Source organism: Salvia miltiorrhiza, chromosome 1 (genome assembly GCF_028751815.1).
Source record: "Salvia miltiorrhiza cultivar Shanhuang (shh) chromosome 1, IMPLAD_Smil_shh, whole genome shotgun sequence".
Lineage (NCBI taxonomy): Eukaryota > Viridiplantae > Streptophyta > Magnoliopsida > Lamiales > Lamiaceae > Salvia > Salvia miltiorrhiza.
This window is the reverse complement of record NC_080387.1, coordinates 40,821,437-40,842,339: the sequence shown is the minus strand read 5'-3', so window position 1 is coordinate 40,842,339 and position 20,903 is coordinate 40,821,437. Positions and strand designations below refer to the sequence as shown.

General features: G+C 35.0%; 2 protein-coding genes and 1 pseudogene across 2 annotated transcripts; 2 read left to right on the top strand and 1 right to left on the bottom strand.

The window, feature by feature from the left end:
• Positions 1–3,250: 3,250 nt before the first annotated feature.
• LOC131024816 (40S ribosomal protein S5-like) lies at positions 3,251–5,120 on the bottom strand. The gene is made up of 4 exons (XM_057954356.1): positions 4,840–5,120; positions 3,947–4,218; positions 3,529–3,732; positions 3,251–3,419 (listed from the first exon to the last, which is right to left on the bottom strand). Exons 1-4 carry the CDS (start codon positions 4,939–4,941, stop codon positions 3,365–3,367), a joined length of 633 nt encoding a protein of 210 aa, XP_057810339.1. The 5' UTR covers positions 4,942–5,120; the 3' UTR covers positions 3,251–3,364.
• A 4,758-nt stretch (positions 5,121–9,878) lies between these two features.
• On the top strand, positions 9,879–11,113 carry LOC131008127 (uncharacterized acetyltransferase At3g50280-like; annotated as a pseudogene).
• A 3,170-nt stretch (positions 11,114–14,283) lies between these two features.
• Positions 14,284–20,566, top strand: LOC131024806 (uncharacterized). The gene is made up of 5 exons (XM_057954344.1): positions 14,284–15,211; positions 16,305–16,341; positions 16,704–16,940; positions 17,277–17,324; positions 19,874–20,566. The coding sequence occupies exons 1-5, from the start codon at positions 14,892–14,894 to the stop codon at positions 20,342–20,344; spliced, it is 1,113 nt and encodes a 370-aa protein (XP_057810327.1). The 5' UTR covers positions 14,284–14,891; the 3' UTR covers positions 20,345–20,566.
• Positions 20,567–20,903: the final 337 nt, after the last annotated feature.

Below are 20,903 nucleotides of genomic sequence, written 5' to 3'. Positions count from 1 at the left end.
TAGTTTTTGTTCTGTATTATTATTATCATTAGATCGTGATCTCTCACTTTTATAAGAGGGAAATATAATTAAACTACATTGCTTCAGGTATTATTATTATTATTTAAAAAATCTTAATTTAATTTTAGAATTACGAGTCATATGGTATTAATCTTAATAATGTGCATTATTGTTGCAAAAAGTTATTAGGAAAATGTTCTATGCATGTTAATTACAATTTAATTATTGCGTGTATTGATTAATATTATATTTAATTAATTAATGAATATAAATATAAATTTAACAATTTTTTTTTATATTTCCAAACACAGAATAAGGAATCTATTATGATTCATTTTTCATAGAATCATTTTATTAAGAATAACATTCTCAATTAATATTCCTTTTTCTTTTTGAGGTACAATTAATATTCGGTAGGTACCAAACAAATGAAGAGATAGGTCTCTGGTGCATATTCTGTATGTGTGCGAATGGAGCTTCGTGCTCAGTCTGATTCGGCCTAGTGCTATATTAATTATATTATAAATGAGATTTTTTAGAGAAGAAAAAAATGCAACATTTTTCAAAAGCAAACGAGATTTAAAGCGTGTTCCTGACTCCTGAGTTTTGATTCGGGGAGCTAGTCATACTTTCTCAATATATTTGTAAAAATAGTTCAAGAATGAAGTTACACATATTTTAATAAAATTGATTGAATATATTTGTGGACGGAGAAAAAGTTTCACCTTAAAAATAATGATTTAGTGAATAATTAGGATAAAAATGATGGGCCAAGTGTGGTACAATATGTAAATAAATTGATAGATTGAAGATAAAATATTGTGAGGTAGTCTCTGTAAATAGAATAAGATCGTTTTTTATGAACGCGCAAAAAAATATTATGACAATTTTTTATAGATGAAGGAAGTATGCCTCTCAAATCTGTTCTTGATTCTTATGTCTTCAGTTCCCATGGGTAAGAACTTTCCCAATTTTTTATTTAGAGGTGAAATTACTAACAAGTCCTAAGATTTAGTTTATCTGTAGCACATATATATATGTTTTTATGAAGCATGCTTATCAATTCAAGACGAATTTTCCCTACTTCAATACTTTATTTAAAAGTCATAACTTGATGAAATACCATATTATGCGTATTTACTCTGTCTCGTGCTATGTGTGTCATTTAGCATGCTCACATATGAAACAATTAGGCAATCACATGATGGTCGAGTAAGGTTCTTGTAATCACACGTGTATATGCTCAACACTTGGTTATATTTTCGCAATTTAGCCACTTATTTCAGTCATCTTTAAAAATTCATCATAAACAGCACATTGCATAGAATAATACACAAAAGGTCAATATGGAAACCTAAAGATGTAATCTAACATATTCAATTTGAACTTTTTAAATACTCCAACTGGTCTGAGAGATATACACGTTTGAACTCAGGCTGTCAAGACAAAATTGTGCTCAGGGTACTGACTTTGAACCTTCGAAAAGTGACTTAGACTTGATAAAATTTTAAGAAATTTTCCAGATCATAAATACACACTACCAAGTTCATGTGGTAGATTTTTCAGAGAATATTTCTTTCATTTAGCCCTTCAAAACTAAAGCTAAAAATGGGTCGTCGAGCAGCCCTCTCGAAACAGACTGTCGAGTGGCCGACTTCGAGCTATTGCATAGTGTATCTAAATTTACTGAAAGCACCTGATATTTTGCATACACTGACTTCATATATAGATCTAACTAATATATAAACCTTAGATTAAAAATCTCCCAGAAAAATCCCCAAAAAAGTTGAGTTAAAGTCAGGCTCTCGCTTAAAAGGTTTAAAACTAACAGTTTCGAGTTACTACCCTGCGAGAGTGAAAAGATACACTTTTCCTTATAAAAAACAGATGAAACTTTACAAGAGTCGAACTAAACATATACAAGTAACTTTAGCTTAAAATTTGAGAATCTAACTCATTCATTTAGTCTTCCAAACAATGGAATAAAGTTGGACGAAAACAGTGGGTTTTCTGAGAAATTGACTCAACTTCAAAAGTTCACAACTAATTTCCCCCTTCATAGAAAAATACGATCTTTACCATTTTAGAAAGACAGCTAAGTCTAGTAGTCCCAAAAATTCATAGAAAAATATAATCTCAAACGGTTTGGGAAAATATAGCCACTCATGTTGTGGGTAAAAATCTTTTGAAAACCTTAATTTTTTGGTGTAATTGGCAAAGAAGTTCTTCACAATACATGTTGAAGTAGCTACGTACTATAAGAATTTCAATTACTTTGGAGGGCCATGAAACATATATTTAATTAATTCTTAAGAACATGCTGTCCCGGGGAGCTTAAAACTGACAACAACTACACAGTTCACATATAAATCATTCACAAAGGTTCAAGCTTCACATATTACAAGCATGCACACACGTAATAGCATATGCATGCTCAACTAAGGATATGCATGATAACATAAAGCAAAGCACATCAACATCTCACCATTTCACCAACTCCACTACACTGGTCCACCCACCAAAGTGATGAGAAATGAGTGATTCCTATGTCTTCAACAAATGCCAAAGGAGTTTGAATATGAGGAGATCATCTTCTCAACTCAGTTAGTTGATCTAATTAAGAAGTTGAGGTAGATTCACTTATTATCGTAAACAAGACTTAAAGATTGTTATAAACTTACGTTGAGATGTAGATATATATAGATCATAACAGCTAAATATTCAACTAATAATTAATATGGAGAATTCACCAGAAAAACATAAAATATATATATGAATGAAGATATATGTTGAACTTCTCTTTTACAGCTAAATATTCAACTAATATTGTATGTTTTTTAGTTTAATGAGGACCAAGAAGAAACTTTTTTTAGTTTAATGAGGGCCATGAAGAAACTTTAGCAAGATCTGCCACTTGAGAAATCTTTTAGTCGCTATTGGGTAAAAATTATAATTGATGATCTGGCTTGCCTTATTTTTCCTCTAATTTATATTGCATATTCTTCTCAACTTAAATTTATACACTTTGCTTCCTTTTATTCAATACTATGTATCTTATATTTGGTCAGATTAGATTTTAAGTATGAACATCAACGATCAAAATTGTGTCAATTGACATGGTTTTGCCTGTGAATTTATGTGTTGAAGGTTTATGAGTTCAATTACTTTTTGATGTGGATTTCTAGAGTTTTGTCTTTTAGTATTGAGTATAACTCAATGGTTTTCAACAGTTCAGAATTAGAGAGAGAGAGAGAGAAAGCGAAGTATCCATAATTGGGAGGACAGAACCACAAAATCCCATTATGTTCAAATATCCTAAAATAAAGATCCAATTCAAACCAAAACTGCTGCTCTCTTAATGTTCTTAACGATTGGCCTTAGCCACTCTCTCGATTTCGTCTTTCTTCTTGATGGCATAGCTGCACGTACATCGAAAAATGGTGGTCAACAAATGACAACACAAGTATATGCTTTGTATATATATAGAGAGAGACTACAGAAGCCCAATAGGGATAAATCCATTCTTACCTGTTAGATGAGCCTTTAGCAGCATTGATGAGTTCATCAGCAAGGCATTCAGCGATGGTTTTGACGTTCCTGAAGGAACTCTCTCGTGCACCAGTTGTCAGGAGGTATATAGCCTGATTAACGCGACGAAGAGGTGAGATATCCACTGCTTGACGTCTCACAACACCAGCGGAACCAATCCTGGTCGCATCTTCTCTTGGCCCACTGCAAACAAAGATCAAGTGAACACCCAACGTAGACTAAAATATGTAAATTGAAGTGTACCAAGAAGGCAAGAACACCCTTCAAAACAACAAGTCAAGGAAAGTAACCGTGTGGTGTGTGCACAAAACTAAACTTAAATTGGTCCAAATGCATAGATAAGTGATGATATAAATGTAGTATAATAAAGTAAATTGTTCAGAAAGGCATAGATTACCTGTTGATGACAGCATCAACAATGACTTGAATTGGGTTCTGGTCAGTTAGCAGGTGGATGATCTCCATAGCATGCTTGACAATGCGGACGGCCATCAACTTCTTGCCGTTGTTTCTACCGTGCATCATGAGCGAGTTGGTCAGCCTTTCAACAATTGGGCATTGAGCCTTCCTGAACCGCTTCGCTTGGTACCTCCCAGCAGTGTGGGGCATGTAGATAGGGCGCTTTGAAGCAGTTGCAGTGATGTAATCCTCGACAGAAATGTCGCTAACCTATAAAGGAACACAGATTTATTAAATAAAAAGAAAATATTCATCAATTGCATTCAGGTATCGTGATATCTGACTTATTTATTTCCACCAATCATCATACAAATTTTCATGAGCTTTGCATATGATTCTAGCGAAGATAGTACAGGAAAAAAACTCACAAACCTAGAACAAAATTGAAGAATAAAGGAAAATTTTAGATTAACCGCAAAATTAATCACATGGACATCAATGCAGATTCAATCAATAACTTCTTCAGCTCAATATAGATTATGCATAAATTTAAATTCATAGCACAAGAAGCAGCGAGAAAAGCTATGAGAATCAGCATCGTAAATCAGAAAATCAATTGAAGGCCAAACAAAGGGGGAAAAGCTTAACGAAAACAGCTATATAAATAAATCATATCAAAGCAACGATTCGGCATGACTACTACCAGATGAATAAATCATTCATATCAAAGCATTCTGAAAAATTCACAAGCAACTAGAGAAAATATTAAATATCAATAATTCATCGCAAAGTGGACTAACAAATACGAGGATAAGAACAAGAAAAAATCGGATCGAATCAAATATAAAACAAAAACCGAAACTTTTAGAGGAGCAAAAGAGAAAACGTTACCTCAACTCCATCGTAGGACCACCGGTTGAAGAGCATGACCTCGCTGCGACTCTTATCCTGGACTTCATCTGCACCTGCTACGGCGGGGACGGCGGCCTCCATTGTGCTTCTGTACGGCGGGGGAGCTCTACAAATACGCGTGGAGATGGAGTGTGTGGAGACGAAGAAGATGAAAATAAATATCAGAGCTGCGTGTAAAACCCTATGGCTAATTCCATTGTGCGGTTTAATGCGAATTATAGTACATTCATCCCTCTGACTCTGATACACATAGTCAATGTCAATATAAAAATTGATCATCATTTTAAATAGGGTAAATATCATAAAAACCCCTAAATTATACCCACTTTATCAAAAATACTCTGAAACTTTTGAAATGTTTTCTAAACCCTCAAACTATCAAGTTTTTATCAAATATATCCTGCATCTATTTTTCGGTTACCAGAAACGTGATGTGGCTCGCCGGATGCCACAATGTAATTTATATTCTATTTTTTTTAAATGGCATGGAAAAAATAACTTCGTTTCGTACCATATTCTACCGTATTTTTCCATAATTCTAGGTTATTAGCGTGAATTTCAAACATGATAGGAGTGAATTTTGAATTTCAGAGTGGATTTTTTTAAAAATATATGGTACGAAACGACGTCGTTTTTGCCATTGCATTTAAAAAAAATAGAATATAAATTATATTGTGGCATCTGGCGAGCCATATCACGTATTTGGTGACCGAAAATTGATGCGGGATATATTTGATAAAAATCTGATAGTTTGAGGGTTTAGAGAACATTTTGAAAGTTTCAGGGTATTTTTGATAAAACAAGTATACTTCAGGGGTTTTCATGATATTTACCCTTTTAAATAAATAAATATAAATATTAAATTGAATAACAATATAATGAGCAGAGATGTCAATCGGGCCAGCCCACCGAATTTTCGGGTTAGCCCTATCGGGTTCCGGGTTAATCGGGTGCGGGCTAATCGGGTTGAAGATTTTTTCGGATTGTAAATCTTCAACCCTAACCCTAAACGTTCAGGTTTCGAGCTAGCCCATTGGGCTAATCAAGTTAAAGGCGTAAAAATAAAATTATCATTTGTATTTTATTATTTTTAATGATCTAATGTATAATGTATAAAATATACATAGATATTAAAGATATATAAATTATATAGCAAAGTATGAAATGCAAAAATATAATATACTATTCAAGATTACATAACATATAAAATAATTTTTTTGAGACTATATAAAATTAGTTAATAATAATAATAAAATGTTCAACTTTATTAAAAAAAATAAAAATAAAATATTCAACAATAGTTTGAAATTAAAGAAAAAAAATATCTCAAACCCTAAAAGCCTAAACTCTAATGTATTTTAAAATTCAATTTTAAAAAAAATCAGTAGCCCAACGGGCTGGCCCGCTTCAACCCGCCAGCCCGAACAGGCTAGCCCGATTTATAATCGGGTTGCGAATTTTCAACCCTAACCCTCTAATTTTGTCGGGTTATTCGGGTCGGCCCACGGGTTTGAGCTGAATTGACATCCCTAATAATGAGATGCTAATAATTACTTAAAATTCATAATAATTATTCAATTAAGAACCTAAAACTGAAAATATATATGTAGATTTTCAACCTAGGTCAACTTGTGAGATAGTCATATTGAGCAATGAAACTCAATATTAGACCACTCATCTAACAAATATAAATTTTCACCATTTTTTACGTTTTAGAACTATTTTGTCCTTAATTAGGAGGACTGAGTTAGGGTTATGCGCATGGGTTGGGCTTCGAGTCGAGCTGGACTCGCGGGTCATTTATTAGATAGTACAATTGGCACTATTAGTGCCAAATGTGTCATTCATTAGATACACTTGGCACAATTAGTGTCAATTGTGCCAAGAGAAAGAGTGCGGCCGCTGGCAATTGTACTATTAGTGTCAATTGTGTCATTCATTAAATACACTTGGCACTAATAATGCCAAGAGAAAGGGCGCGGTCGCGGAGAGAGGTGCGACCGCTGACTATCCCGCGGCTGCTGGCAGTTGGTACAAATGACACTATTAGTGTCAATTGTGTAATTCATTAGGTAAACTTGGCACAATTCAGCGGTCGTCCAACGAGGCAATGTGCGAGGAAGAGAAGGGGAACACGCGGGCACGGGTATTTTGGACCAAAATTGTAAAAAATGGTCATAATTTGTGTTTTTCAAATGGGTGACCAAAAATTGAGTTTCATTGCTCAATACGGCTATATGAGTGCATATTCTCATATATATATATATATATATATATATATATATATATAGGGAGTGGTTCAATTGAGAAGCTCAAATGTGTTGAGAAGTTGAGAAGCAATCTAATAGATGAACATGTCAGCACATTTTAATGAACATGGCAATTAGACCCCAGATCAATAAATTCTTTGAACATACCAAATATAGCTGACGAACATACGAATCTATTTAATTTGTTAAAAAATACGCCACCGCCAAGGATCGAACCCAAGATCAAACCCGCGTTCATAAAAACTAATTGACATGTTCATCTATTGGATTGCTTCTCAACTTCTCAACACATTTGAGCTTCTCAATAAAACCTAACCCTATATATATATATATATATATATATATATATATATAGGGTTAGCTTCTATAGCAAAGCTCCCCTTATAGTTAGAATTGGGAAGGAATGTAGGCCGCTGATTTCAACTTAATCAACGTACCCGATCTAATATCTAATCATCAGCCTTAATAATTAAATTAAAGTATGAAAATATGATATATACGCCTAAAGGTTACAAATGTCAAAGTGGGTTTGTTACATTAATTGGTATCCAAATCAACTCCCTGTTTTTTCTCACATTTCAACGAAATTGATACAAATTATGTTTCAGAAGTGTTATATTAGACTTTTATCGATATTGGCATATTTAAATAATACTTATTATTTTGTTGAAAATGATGGATTTCTAGAATTTTTTTCCACTGGTGTTATATTAGTGTTATGTTTGAATGGTGAACAAAATGACGAATTCGTGGTCTTGAGTGTCATTATTTAGGAAGGACGAATGCAAAATGTGGTTCTATAATTTGTCTCTGTGTATTATATATTTTTCTCTAATTAATGAAGGAAAATCTTCAAGTGAGTAGAGTGTATATGTTCATAAGTTAGAAGCAATCTATATGTGTGAACAAGAAGTACATTTCGATGAACATGTCAATTCTGTTTTATGAACATGCGTTTGGTCTGAGTTCGATCATTGGCGTTGACCTGTTTCTTAACTAATTAAATAGATTCTTATGTTCGTCAATTAAAATTGTATGTTCAAATAATTTACTTATATGTTTGTCAATTAAAAATTGTATGTTCAAATAATTTACTTATATGTTCGTCAATTAAAAATTGTATGTTCAAATAATTTACTTATATGTTCAACTCTTTCACTTTATTTTCGTGCATATATCTTCTTAGTTATCGGATAATCCTTTTTTCTTTTAATTGTTTACAAATAAAATAATCTAATTGATATCTTCCATATTAAAGAAGGTTTGATTGGCAAAATTTCCGTTAGAGTAACGATTAAGGCCCAATAGTAAATGTCAAGTCTAGCCTTATGATTATATTGGCTGCTAGTTTATAGTAAAAAAAACAGCCGTTAGATTGTATGGATTCAATGGCTTAGATACCTTCTCACTTCTCAACAAAAAATGGCTTCTCAATAGAACCCTTCTCTCTCTCTCTCTCTCTCTCTATATATATATATATATATATATATATATATATATAGGGAGTGGTTCAATTGAGAAGCTCAAATGTGTTGAGAAGTTGAGAAGCAATCTAATAGATGAACATATAAGTACATTTTGATGAACATGACAATTAGACCCCAGATCAATAAATTCTTTGAATATACCAAATATAACTGACGAACATACGAATCTATTTAATTTGTTAAAAAATACGCCACCGCCAAGGATCGAACCCAAGATCAAACCCGCGTTCATAAAAACTAATTGACATGTTCATCTATTGGATTGCTTCTCAACTTCTCAACACATTTGAGCTTCTCAATAAAACCTAACCCTATATATATATATATAGGGTGTGGTTCTAGAGAGAACTACATTATTTGTGAGAACGGGAGAACCATCAAATCTAATGCATTCACTGTAAAAATTAATGCATCCGCTGTTAAAATTAATGCACTCAAAAAAATAAAAAAAAATTGCTCCCTTCAGGATTCGAACCCAGGATCTGCATTCATCCAACAAGATGATGTATCCACCGTAGATCTTGATGATCGAATGACTGAAAATGGTTCTCCGGTCTTTTTTTATTTATGGTTCTTTCCTGAACCTCTCCCTATATATATATATATATATATATATATAGGGAGAGGTTCAAATAAGAACCACTAATAAAATAAGAACGGAGAACCATTTTAAGCCATTCGATCATCAAGATCTACGGTGGATGCATCATCTTGGTGGATGGATGCAGGTGCTGGGTTCGAATCCTGAAGGGAGCAAAAAAAATTATTTTTTTTGGATGCATTAAATTTAATAGCGGATGCATTAATTTGTATAGCAGATGCAGTAATTTTATTGATTCTTATGTTCTCACGATAATTGTGGTTCTCACTATAACCGCACCCTATATATATATATATATATATTGTCAATATAATATTAAATTTAATTGAGAAAAGGTAACAACAGTTATATAAATAATAAATAAATATTAAATTTTGTACACAATCCTAATTAAAACTTAAATGAATCTTAATTCTATTTTAAATAGGGTAAATATCACTTTATGTCCCATCGTTTGGCCGAATTATCGATTATGTCCCAACTTATCGATAATATCTAATCGATACCCAACCTAACAACATTTTTTCAATTGTGTCCCCTAAAAATTTTCTGGCGCCCGGAAGATGATGTGGAACGCCGAAAACTGTGACGTGGATTTATTAAAATATTTGGAATTTCAAACATTATTAAACTTTTTAAAAACAAAAATACAAATAATTATGTGGCAACAACGCAGGAGCCGAGTTCACTCATGCAGTCGCCACCTCCGTCACCGTCTCCGGCCTCCTTGGGCCGAGCTACACGGATATCGAGTCTTCATTGTTCCCGATCAACACCGGCGTCCACAGTTACGAAGGAATCTCAAAGCCTCTGTTGGCGGTGCAAGTCACGGAGCTCGACGACGGCATCTTCATCGGCTACGCCGCTAACCACGTCGCCGTGGACGGCGCTTCCTTCTAGCATTTTTTCAACTCTTGGTCGGAGATCTCTCGAGGTTCGGAATCGATTTTGAAATCCCCAATTTTCGACTGTGACCGCTACAATGGTGCTGCCGCCGCCGTTGATAACAGATTCATCCATATCCCTATGTTAGAGAAAAACCTAACGGCCGCTCCATCTCAATTGGTGCCGCAGAAGGTATTCCACTTCAGCAAAGAAGAGTTAAGTCAATTGAAGGCTAAAGCCAATTCCGAAGCCGGCACTGACAAAATATCTACTCTGCAAGCACTCATGGTGCATCTATGGCGGAGCACGGTGCGCTCTCAAGCAGCTAACAACGATCCAACTACTCGCGCTTCGATAATCCTCATTGGCGCAAGAGCGAGGGTGTCGTCTTTGCCGGATGGATATTTTGGAAACGCGTTCGGTGCTGCTTCGCTGTCGATCAGCGAGGGCAAGATATTGCAGAAATTAGGTTTGGGCGCCGCCGCGCTTAGGATCAATGAGGTGATTTCTCAAACTCGTTAGTTTTGTTTTAGTGCCACATAGATATTTCTTTTTCTTTTTTTTAAAGTTTATTATAGCTGGCAAATCCAACTGTTTTAATAAATCCACGTCACAGTTTTCGGCGTTCCACATCATCTTCCGGGCGCCGGAAAATTTTTAGGGGACACAATTGAAAAAATGTTGTTAGGTTGGGTACCGATTAGATATTATCGATAAGTTAAGACATAATCGATAATTCGGCCAAACGATGGGACATAAAGTGATATTTACCCTTTTAAATATATTCTCCCTTGTCCCCTAAACAATTTTCTAGGAGAGAAAGGCAAATGTTCTAAGATAAAGCTGTTAAGTGTATTGGAAGTAGCGAAAAAATATTATAATTAGTATTGAAACTGGTAAAAATGAGTTATAATTAGTATTGAGAGTGATGAAAATGTGAAAAATAAGAATAAATGAAGTATTATTAGTGGTTGGGTAGTGTCTCAAAATGGATAGAAAGTTATTTAGGGAACGACCCAAAAATAAAATATATGAAGTTATTTGGAGGATAGAAGGAACTGATTATTCACCTATAAATCTAGACTCCATTTGTTCGTGAAAGAACTTCATAGAAGAAAGTGACACTGGTTTTACAAAAAAAGTCGTTGAATGTATTGAAAGTAGAGAAAAAGTTGTTGAGTGTGTATTGAGAATGGTGAAAAAGTGCTATAATTGTAGTTCAAAAATAGGTAGGAAGTTTTTTATGGACATCTCAAAGAGGTAAAATATAAAGTTCTTTTATGGACGGATGTAGTATTAAAATGGGTAAACGTCACTTTATGTCTCATCATTTGGCCGAATTATCGATTATGTCCCAACTTTTTGATAATATCTAATTGGTACCCAACGTATCAATATTTTTTTAATTGTTTCCCGTAAAAATTTTCCAGCGCCCAGGAGTTAACGTGGAACACCGGAGTTGATTACGTGAAATTGTTAATCCAACCAACATTATTATACTTAAAAAAAAAAAAAAAAATAATACCTCCTGCTCGTCTCTCTCAGATCCCCTTCTTCTCTCTGCTAATCCTAAATTCCCCTTCAGAATCCTAGATCCCCAAATTCGGCCACTCTTCTCCTCGATTTTCGGTTACCGCACGGCTGTAAAGCTGCCACCGCCGAGCTCTGGTCACCCCTCCGTTCTCTCCCTCGTCTTCGGTCAAAAAATAGCGAAGCCGCTGCTAACAGCGGCGAGCCACCGCCTTCGCCTGGACCTCATCTGTCCCCGGTTGAACCGCAACAGCAGACTTGCCACTGTGTACCACCAAACCACCCCCTGTCTACTTTTCCCTTGTCTCTCTTATTCGGCCGGACAACCAGCAGCAAGCTCGCCGCTGTCCCAACGCCACCCTGACTCACGGCCAAACCACAGTAGCAACGACGCGACTCGCTTCCCCCCAGACACGACGGGTTCTCACAGCACACGCACAAGTTCAATTCCAGTTTAGTGTGATTTGTTTTCAAAACATTTGTAGTACAATATACACAATTTCTTGTTAATAAAAATACATTCGGTATTCTTGATTGTTTACAACACATATAAAAGTTAACATTTTTTTCAGTTTAGTGCTATCTCTTGTTGATTTGTTGTGGTTTAATAAAAAAAGACTCAAATAGGATGCGAACTAAAAAGCTAGAGTTCAAAAATGATAAACCTTGAATGGGTGTTCGGCTACTGGTATGTCAAAATAGTGAAGAGATTTGTTGAATGTTCTTGAGCTGGAAATTCCAAGTGGATTAATAATTCTATGTAATAAATTTTCGGCTGTTCCACGTTAATATCCAGTATCGAAATTTTTTTACGGGACACAATTAAAAAATATTGGTATGTTGAGTACCAATTAGATATTATCGAAAAGTTGAGACATAATCGATAATTCGACCAAAAGGTGGGACATAAAGTGACATTTACCCTATTAAAATTAATACAAATTCTACTTTCATAAAAAAAATAATGAAGTATAAAATGAATAAATAGGATTTTAAGCTCTTAATTGCATCAAAAATTACTCCATCCGTTTCCCAAATAACTTTCTAGGAAAGAGAGACACGAGTTTTAAGACAAAGTTGTTGAGTACATTGGAAGTTGTGAAAAAATATTATAATTAGTATTGAAAATAGTGAAAATGTGTTATAATTAGTATTGAAAGTGGTAAAATGTGAAAACTAAGAATAAATGGGTATTATTAGTGGTGGGGTGGGTAGCATCCCATAATGAATAGGAAATTATTAGGGAGCTGACCAAAAAGAAAATATAGAAAGTTATTTGAGGGATGAGGTGAGTATTATAATTGAAAAATATATGTAAATAAAAAACACAAAAATTGATATATCTACATAGAAAATAGGGTTAATTGCCGTAAAATTCAAAAGTTTTTTGAAATATCGCGATATTCTCACCAATTTAAAAATCGGCGTAGGAGTACATGAATTAAGAATTTATTCTTAATGTTCCCAAAATTAAAAAATCCCCCCAATTTGAAGATGACATGGACACTGGAATGTACAACGTGGCGATGTCGGCCGGCTAAAAGAACGACGTCGTTTAGTTTTAGTCAAAACGACGTCGTTTTGATTTCCAACTACAATTAAAAAAAAGGCGGAAGTGACCTGCTAAACCAGAACATCCCGCCGCCGCCGCCGAGTTGTGGACTCCCACCGTCTCCCTTTCTCATCTCCGGCCGTCGAGAAGTGGCGTCGCCCATCTCCCCTCTGAAACTCCGACAACACGCCGGTCGCCGCCTCCCTCCTTGGCCACTCTTCTCTCGATTTCACTCTGCCCTCCGACACCAACTCCACCAGCCCTTTCTCGTTTTTCGGCCTCCCTAGGTTCCAAATCGCGGCCTCCTCGCCGTCGTGCCCTAGGTCCCGAATCGTGCCCTTATTAGATTTTGAATTTATCAAAGTTTAAGTAATTAACAAGTTATTATCTGTTATTATCAATTTTTATTTTGTAAAAGTCAGTATTCATTGAGATGAATTATTAATTATTGTAACAACTTATGTTTATAAATTTAAACGAATTTAAATAATTAATATGATATGAGAAGAGCATGAGTATATACATTATAGATAGGTCTAGGTGGCTGAACTGTAACCTCATAAATTTGATTTTATATTCATGCTTTGCCACAAATCTAGTCTCACCGTTTCACTTCATCGTCGTGTTTTCAGCGCCATCAACGATTAAAAGATCAGTGGACCCTGATAATTGTAAAACGTTTCATAAATCTATAGTTATAAATTACAACATAAATAATTTAGTAATAAAATTCAATAAGAATATTATTTGCTTCAAGATTGGAGGTGTAATTGTTTTTTAAAAAATACTCTCTCTGTCCCAGGCCAATAAGCTCATTTATATTCGACATGGAGATTAAGAAATTCAATTTTTGATAGTTAAATGTGGTGTGGTCCACCAAAAAGTAATCTTTAAGAGTACTCTCTTATGAAAAGACTAAATAATACTTCCTTATTGTTACTTAATAAAGCTCTAAATATTTCTATATTAAGACTGAGCTTATTGGAGTGGGACAATCTTAAATGAAAAAGGAGCCTATTGAAATGGGTCGGATGGCCTATATATTACTCCAATGTAAAATGATTATTAAACTCTTTGGGGTACACACTAGTTTTTGCAATAACATTAATGAAGGGTGTGAGGGAAGAGAGGGAAGGCCATCTTTCTTTGATCCTGACCAGGAAAATGTCTTCTTCTACTAGAAATAGTTTTTAGTAGGCATCAGAGACTGTGATTGCTGACACCCCCATATTCAAGTCCTCCTCTTAATATTAATTTATTTCTTTATTATTCCCCACACACACACACACACTCATGTACACACTTCCCCGTCTCTCTCCCTGCCATCCCAGCCCTGCTCTCACACACTACACACACTGCCAAAAACCTCCCTTCTCTCTCTCTCACCCCAAAACCAGACACAGAAAGATTCATATATGATCTCATTTTACACAGATTTAGCCCAACACACGCAGTCCTAACCCCTTGAAAAACTCTACATCTTCACCATCCAACAACACACACACCTCTCCCATCTCCCAATAACACTCCACAGAGCTCGAAGCGATTCGTCATTATTACTCACCCGTCGCATTACTCCACACAGACACACACATGCATTCATGAGCAGGAGGAGTCCTCACACATCGATCATCACTCAATTGCTGCTGCTGCTGCTTCCTCTGCTGCTACGTCTCAACCAATTAGTGTCATTGGGAAATTGTTAAATGGGTTGTCTGATATCGCAACTAGCGGCCAAATTCGCCTTCTTTCCGCCAACGCCGCCTACCTACCAGGTGAAGAAGCGGGACGACGGCAAGCTGGTGGCTGTCTCCACGACTTCGTCACTTCCAATAACCATTGACGATTCCTGCCTTGATGTGTTGACCATCAACACTAAAAGGGGCAACAAGATTGTCGCCTTCTACTTGAGGAATCCCTGCGCCAGGCTTACCGTCTTGTACTCCCATGGAAATGCAGCTGATCTGGGCCAGCTCTATGACCTCTTTGTGCAGCTCAAAGCTAATCTCAGGGTCAATCTTATTGGGTCTGCTCTCTCTCTCTTTCTCTCTCTCTCAAAAAAATGCAACGTAATTTTCCCCGCTTGTGGGTCTATTATTTTACATTTATGTCTTCCGCTTTTCATATCTTTTCTCTTTTGAATTTTCTGCTTATTTAATTACTAAATGGGAACTGTAAATTTTCGTTTTACTTTATTTTGATTGGAAGTGCTGAAGTTTTGCTGAGAGAAATGTGGAGTTTGCTGTAACTTTATGAAGAAACGCAACCCATCTTTATGTTCAGATCTGAATTTTTTTTATTATTAATTGAAAAAATGGTGACTCGATTGAGTTTGAATCATTTTGTGAATATAGTTGGTTGACTGCTGGTTTGTGTCAAAATTACACAGTAGGTGTTGCATTTCTATTTATGAAAGCGACCTGAAAACCTTCTTTGATCTCTTGATATGAAAGTGATTGGGCTTCACCAAAAGCACTATGCAAGTTTAAAGAAGATCTTAATGGTGCCTTAAGATTGTGACATCTTGTGATTTTGCTTTCAGTTCCCAGTGTCTTTCATGTTGCTGTTAGTTTTGCTGTCCTCGTGTGGCTTTCAGTTCTTCTGTCTTTTGGCATTTGTGAGATTGAATTATTACAATGCTTAAGCACCAGATAGCGATCTGTCTCACTATAGGGAGTTTTTTCCCTTTATTTTTGTTGTCTTAGATATAAGTCACTAGAGGGGTGTTCACTTTTAGTGATAGGATGGATTGATAAAAATAATCCAAGCTAATCTGTCATTTACTTTGTTGGATTGGTTAATTTTGAGCTTGTTTGACCATCTTATCCTCTAAATACTCAATCTTATGTTTTATCTATCTATCTATCATATCACTCAAAGTAAATGCTCCCTATATGTTCAATTTGTATGCCTCGAAGCATTATTTCTTTTCTCAATGATTACAATGGAATCAGTTCGATCATCCCGCACTTCGATATCTGCTTCTTTCCCCAAGTTATTTGAATACATTCATTCACTATTACGTGTAATGCAATGGATGAACTTTTGGATTTTCCTGATTTACTCATTACTTTGATTAGTTTATCACATTACTCAGCTGATTCTATTCAAACGTGCAGGTATGACTATTCTGGTTATGGAGCTTCAACCGGTAAGGTAAAATTCAATGAACTTAGTCACATTGTTAACTGCTGTTCATAACCTCATGTTTTGGAAGTTGCAAGTAGAAAATCGGCTTGCAAAATCTTGCTTATGATAATTATACTTAATTAGGTTTTGGAACATTTAGCTATCCATTCTCATAAGTCCTTGTATGCTGATGATTGTTATGAAAAAGTGTATAAATAGAAATCAACCCGTTATGGGCTTTGTGTTTGTTTGTGAATCATCTTAATAATGGTTTCCAATGAGTCTGTCGGGTTCCACTCCTGATTTATTTCCACACAGTTCAAGTATTGTTATTTTAGACCAAGGTCTTCTAGTTAGATATGAAAACTTTGGCTTTTTATAACTCCCAGCCTAGTGAATATGACACATATGCGGACATAGAGGCTGTATATGAGTGTCTTCAAACAGAGTATGGGATTAGCCAGGAAGATCTAATTCTATATGGGCAATCAGTTGGAAGTGGCCCCACGCTACACTTAGCGGCTCAATTACCAAGATTAAGAGGCGTAGTCTTGCACAGTGCCATCCTATCTGGACTTCGTGTGCTTTGTCATGTGAAGTTTACCCTCTGCTGTGATATTTACAAGGTTAGCACTTTTATATTTCCTGAAATAAACATATAATTACATGGTTAACATGTGACGGTGCTAACAAGCTGATTCTAAGAAATCATGGTTGTACTTGACCCCTTCTGATCCGATGTGGCGTTTTCCCAGTGGTATGGATGGTTGGACTTTTTTAAAGATCGGACATTGCATTTGAATCCTTAAATATCCTTTTTCAAGTCAACTTTTTCTTGCTGTAAATCCGCTTGTACTTTTTCATACACTTCCATATGATCAGAATCTAATTGACATGTCTGTTTGAAAATGGTAAAGGAACTTTTATTTGCTGTCAGTTTTTAACTCCATTTAACCTTGCAGAATGTAAAGAAAATCCGGAAGGTGAAGTCTCCTGTGCTCGTTATACATGTAAGTTTCTGGAATCTCTAAGTATCTGCCACTAAACATTTTGCTTTTTACATTACAACTTAATTGATGCTGAGTGATTGTTGATATCTTTTTTGTCTGCTCTCGTTGGTTTTATGTAAATTTTGTGCGAAATGGAGGCTTGTAGACAATATTAAACTATATATTCTTAGAAAAGGATTAAACTAATGAAGGTGAATAATCCTATACCGATTTAAAAACTAGGAAACTGCTGCAATTCAAAATTTAATAATAATCTAAACTCTTATGTTGCATAACCGTTCTCAAGATATGAACTTTTATAGTAATATTGCACCAATGGAAGGAAATAGGATGGTTGTCATCCTTGAACATTTTCCACATTAGTAACTCTAAAAAGGCATAGTTCATTTGCAATATGCTCGAGTATGGGCAAATGCTAGTGTATTTCCAGTTTTTGTGCTCCAGTAATGGCAATATTTTCTATTATCCTAATTTGCTCAGGTGATTTCTCCATAGGCCCTTTATTCCTTTTTGGAGTACTTTTTTTACTAACTCTGATATTGCTTCTTTAAGAAAAAGTTTCAATCTATTGTTACCTACTGAAGTTTGGAATTTTGGATATGTTGATAGCTTCCTTCTTATTTAATTTTGAATTGCACACTATTGTATACCTGGAAGTTGCTTTTAGCTTGGTGGACAGATAGAAACCTCTATATCTAATCAGAGGTTAGATGAATTAAGTTTTGCTCGCTTGGTTCCTCAAGTTGTAAAATTAATATATGTTCATAGTTCGTAATCAACTGAAAAGCTGTTGGTGGTTTTTTAATGTATTACTACCTTGTTTTAATGATTTTGAATGAAAATTTCATGTTACACGGGTGGTGAGCTCATTATTGTGGCTTCATATTGATACAATAAGTAATGCCAGCTGAGTTAGTTTCAAATTCAAAATCAATGCGTTCCATGCTGGCATGCACCGTGCCACCGTCATAATATAAATTCTATGTGGGCTTGCCAAAGGTTGTTTGTTTTAATAAGTATGAATAATTGCCATTTAAATCACTGTGTGTTGATCCAATTTGCGATTTTCATTTGACTTTTAAAGCATAGCAAACAAGTAAGCAACGACCTTTCAATTCTTTGCAATTAACTAACTCCCCCAAATTCTCCTCATTTCAATTATGAGGAGAATTATGGCATATGAGTCTACTTCTAATACTTGCTGATGCTGATGAATTTCGCCGGAGCAGTTTTGAGTAATTGTCACTAGACCAGATGTTAAAATTCGTCGCCGCTGCAAATATTGAACGTCGACCCATATGCCCAAATGTTCTCTTAGTGAGGTCCTCAAAGCATAACCTTTATTTTCTCAAATGAAGGGCTATTTGAAGGATTGGGTTGTCGAATTTGAGGGAGACTTAATTGCAAGAAATTGAAATGTTACGTATTTGTTTGCTACATTTTAAAAGTCTGGTTGAAATGTCAAAATCTATGATTTGAATGACAATTATCCCAATTATTATCATCCTTATCTTTAGGTATTTCTCCATAGAAATTATCTCTATCCCCAAGAAAATGGTAAATACTAAAATCAATGTTGTACTCTGGAATTTGTTCCTCGAACAAAAATGAAAAACTAGAAAATAATTCCTTGGCTATCTCTGAAGCTTGTTTGATTATCTTACGTAAAACAGTCAGATTACTCTTAATCAATTCCACTGGTAGTAACAGACAAAGTATCATGTTTGTAGAATCCTATACATAAGTTTGTAAAATCCGTATTTGCCGAAATGAACTCCTCACTAAGAAATTAAATCTTGGCCTAAACATGCCATAGAAGGTAATCAGTTCATAATGTAGTAACTTCTTGTTTTCTATTGGATGGCTTGTTGGTTAACTTTTTTATTTTTTTTCAATAATCATGCTCAAGATTGAAGGATGCTAGTGCTTGCAAATATTCCCAGAATTTGTGTCATATCCTTATAGTTTTCGTTTTATATTCAGTTAACGAATAAGTGTAAGAGAAATCAAAAGAGTATAACTCTGGTTTGTTTAGAAGGTGTTTGGCTAAGCTTATTTTTAAGAGATTAGCTCACACATTATAATATGTTTTAGCACTTATAAAATGTTAGATCTTAATTAAAAATAAGTGGGAGTTTTTAGATGGTTGAGTTTATAAGATGTTTAGTGACTATAATATATGAGATTTGAATTGAAACTTATAAGCTCTAAGCATCTTATTTAGGGAACAAATAAGATTCTTGTTTAAAAATGGTTGATGTTGAATGCTTTGAAGGTTTTTATATACTGTGAAACTTCGTAGAAGTGTTATGAAGAGTAAAAGCCCACCCAACAACACAACCTTTTGTACAGAGGCTCTTGATCTTTTCCTATTCGGTAATTTGAACATTATAATTGATGGTTGTTGAGTTCTTAATGATCCTTTGTTCATTGCATTCATTAGTTCTCACCAATGATTCTGCTAACTGTTTTCTGCTGTATTTTGTAATGCTTTAATTAATTCATAAGTCATTCTAGTTTATCGAATATTTTTCATGTCCAATTCACAGGGAACAGACGATGATGTTGTAAATTGGTTGCACGGTAACGGATTATGGAAAATGGCGAGGGAACCATACGAGCCATTGTGGATCAAAGGAGGCGGGCACTGCAACTTGGAGCTCTATCCGGATTACATTCGCCATCTTTGTAGATTTGTTCAAGAAATGGAGAACATGACTACTGAAGTTCGACTGAGAAAGATCCGCCAGACTCTGTCTCTGCAGAAAAGGTTCAAGTGTAGCTCCGTGTGTTGTACTAATATATGCTGTAGAATTAAAGTCAGAAGACCGAGATGCCCACAGTGCTCGAGCCTTAGTTGCATGAAGATGCCCAAATGTCCGGAGTGGCGGGTTAGAAAGCCAAAATGCCCGTCGTGCTTCAACCCTAGCTGTGCAGGGTTGTCGTGTTGGTGCAAGAAATGCTCGTGCCGGTGTACAATATGCTCGTGTTTGTGTGCTGCTAAGTGCTCTTTCTGGTAATATTAAGGGTGGGTATACAAAAACGTTCGGATGAGAGCAGGGAAGCTAAGCTAGACTTTGTACAGATTGCTTCTTGTTAACATTTAGTGCTAATGCTCCACTAGTCTGATATTTAGTATCAAGCAGAATACATGATCTTACATTTTCTTGTTTGTACTAATTAACTCTTGTAACTCCGTTTCTTGCATTATGCTTATATAGCCCAAGCAATGTGTTTATTTACTTTTTCTTTTTACTAGCAGAGAGTGTGAATTGCACGTAATTATGAATTCAAATTAATAAATTGTTAAGAGTTTAATAATTGTAATAGATTTCACAATATATAGTACTCCCTCCGTTCCATAACAAGTGTCCTAGTTTGTTTGTTAAATACAAGAAAACTAGGACATTTGTTATAGGACTAAGGGAATAATTAATATTAAAAAAATTGAAATTTTATTCTTTTCGTGATTAATATAAGTTCAAAGATAAGTTTTTAATTCTGCGATGGAAGATGAAATCATATAGATTTTTAATGTATATTTAATAAATTAATACTATTGTTAAACTCCCTCCGTCC